General features: G+C 41.5%; 2 protein-coding genes across 2 annotated transcripts in view; one reads left to right on the top strand and one right to left on the bottom strand.

Annotated features, from left to right (window-relative positions):
- Positions 1-665, bottom strand: part of SARC_04032 (hypothetical protein) — a gene marked incomplete at its 3' end in the record, with an annotated part of 4,153 nt that extends 3,488 nt beyond the window's left edge. Inside the window, exon 1 of the mRNA XM_014302154.1 lies at positions 167-665. Coding sequence (XP_014157629.1) covers positions 167-526 — 360 coding nt within the window. The 5' untranslated portion in view covers positions 527-665. The remainder of the gene's footprint in view (positions 1-166) is intronic.
- Positions 666-1,075: 410 nt separating this feature from the next.
- SARC_04031 (hypothetical protein) overlaps positions 1,076-2,003 on the top strand; it is a gene marked incomplete at both ends in the record, with an annotated part of 8,295 nt that continues 7,367 nt past the window's right edge. The window contains one exon of the mRNA XM_014302153.1: positions 1,076-1,702. Within this exon, the coding sequence (XP_014157628.1) occupies positions 1,076-1,702 (627 nt within the window). The remainder of the gene's footprint in view (positions 1,703-2,003) is intronic.

Below are 2,003 nucleotides of genomic sequence, written 5' to 3'. Positions count from 1 at the left end.
ACTATAATATATAACTATACATAATAATANACANACANACTACACACACACANACANANANANACACACACACACACACACACACACACACACACATATATATATGTCACAATCATTGACTGTTTGTAGACATTATTCAACAGCACACATACTAACATCTTCACACCTTACTCGCGACGTCTTTGGAACTTTTCACCTCATCATTCGGCGTTACGTTTTTCTCAGATGGCTTCAGTGCTGGCGACTCCCTGGGAACTCCCACACTCTCCTTGTCCTGTATATCAATTTCACTTACTAAATGCTCATTATTACTACTAATCTCATTATTTTTTATATCATTATGTTTACCACCACCACCATCACTATCGGATGCATCGCTGTCATCTATCTGTCTCAGACGTATGAGTTTCTTGCGTTTCTTGACAGGCGCAGCATTGTCAAGTACTACATCCTCTTCTCCAGAGTCCCCATTGTTTGATATGATATCCATATCTTCAGCTGTATCGCTTGTCTTGGTGGTAAGCATGTCAGTCTTGCGCTACACGTGTCTGTGCATGTGTTCTCTGGCGCGTAAGCTTAAGTTGTATTAAAGTGTGTGGGTGTGTCTGTTTGATACACGCCTGTGTATGTTGCATTTAAGTACTTCTACAGCTCTCGTGGTGTCGTGTGGACTTAAATACTATTTACATAACAAGCAGATTCCATCGAGGAGCACGATAGTTATTTGATATGAGAAGATGTATGTAAAAAGCGCGCCAAAAGAGATGAAGTGAAGCAAGTCTGTGGCATTCATCATTCGTGTTTTCAAGAAAAAGGGTTGATAATAGTCGCCAACACATGACCTCTGTACGAGACCTTGGATTGGCTGGCGTCTTGGCGGTACTTTATACTTTACCGAGGACCTCATTTTATATTTACACTGTACAGTAACCATCACTTACAGTAGTAGGGATTGGAAGTATTATCCAGAGAGGCAAATATATACGTCGATAGCAAGGGCCTAGAGGTGCTTCGTGTGGATAAGTGCATTTATTCGTAGCAGATTCTGGTTCATCACATACACATACACATCACCATGAAGTTGTGGATAGGAGACGAGACGGGGCAGCTCAAGGGTGTGAGTGTGGAGGAAAAGAAGATCGAAAGCAGATACCTCACACTAGCACGCGACAACGAGATTGCGTTCATGTCATTTGGCCCTGGTTCCACTGATGTAATTAGAAGCGAAAATATACTTTGCGGGTTAAAACACGCAGGGAAAGTGAACGTACATTCACACGAGGATGGAGAAATTTTAAAGACGTTTACAGCACCTCCTGGGGAGATGGTGGGTATGAGCGTGTTAGACGGAGATAGTGATGATACGAGCAAGTGCAGAGTTATGATAGCATGCAAAGAGAGCGATACAAAGGGCTGTGTGCAGTACATAAACTGGGACGATAGTAAGGTTGTATACGAGCGGGCATTTGAGGAGAACCTAGGATGTGTGCGTGTATCGAACGAGAATACTAATATATATGCAACCGGGGGAAAGGATAATAATTTGAAGATATATAATATAAATAAGGAACAAGCTATATTTAAGGCTAAGAATTTGCCGAATGATATGACGGATCTGCAAGTGCCTGTGTGGATTAGGGACATAAGTTTTGTGCCAGGAAGTGATGCGACGAAAGTTGTGGCCGGCACTGGTCACTATGAGGTATGAAGATTATTGTCCTTGAGGAAAGTGCTGGATGTATTGCATATCAAACGATTGTTTAAGAATGTATCTCATTTGTCAGATGTGTACATCTTGATATTTATTGATGTTCTTTAATACATAATCACACTCACGACTATATAGTTGTGAGTATGTATCAGCACTCACGCACATGTCACAAACACATCACACACACGCATCACTCTCTCTCACACACACAGACGCACACACACACAAACACACAACCCCCCCCGCCCCACTATATATATATATATATATATAACACTAACTACTCTCTCTC

This window comes from Sphaeroforma arctica (genome assembly GCF_001186125.1).
Source record: "Sphaeroforma arctica JP610 unplaced genomic scaffold supercont1.217, whole genome shotgun sequence".
Classification (NCBI taxonomy): domain Eukaryota; class Ichthyosporea; order Ichthyophonida; genus Sphaeroforma; species Sphaeroforma arctica.
This window is presented reverse-complemented; position numbering and strand designations above follow the sequence as displayed.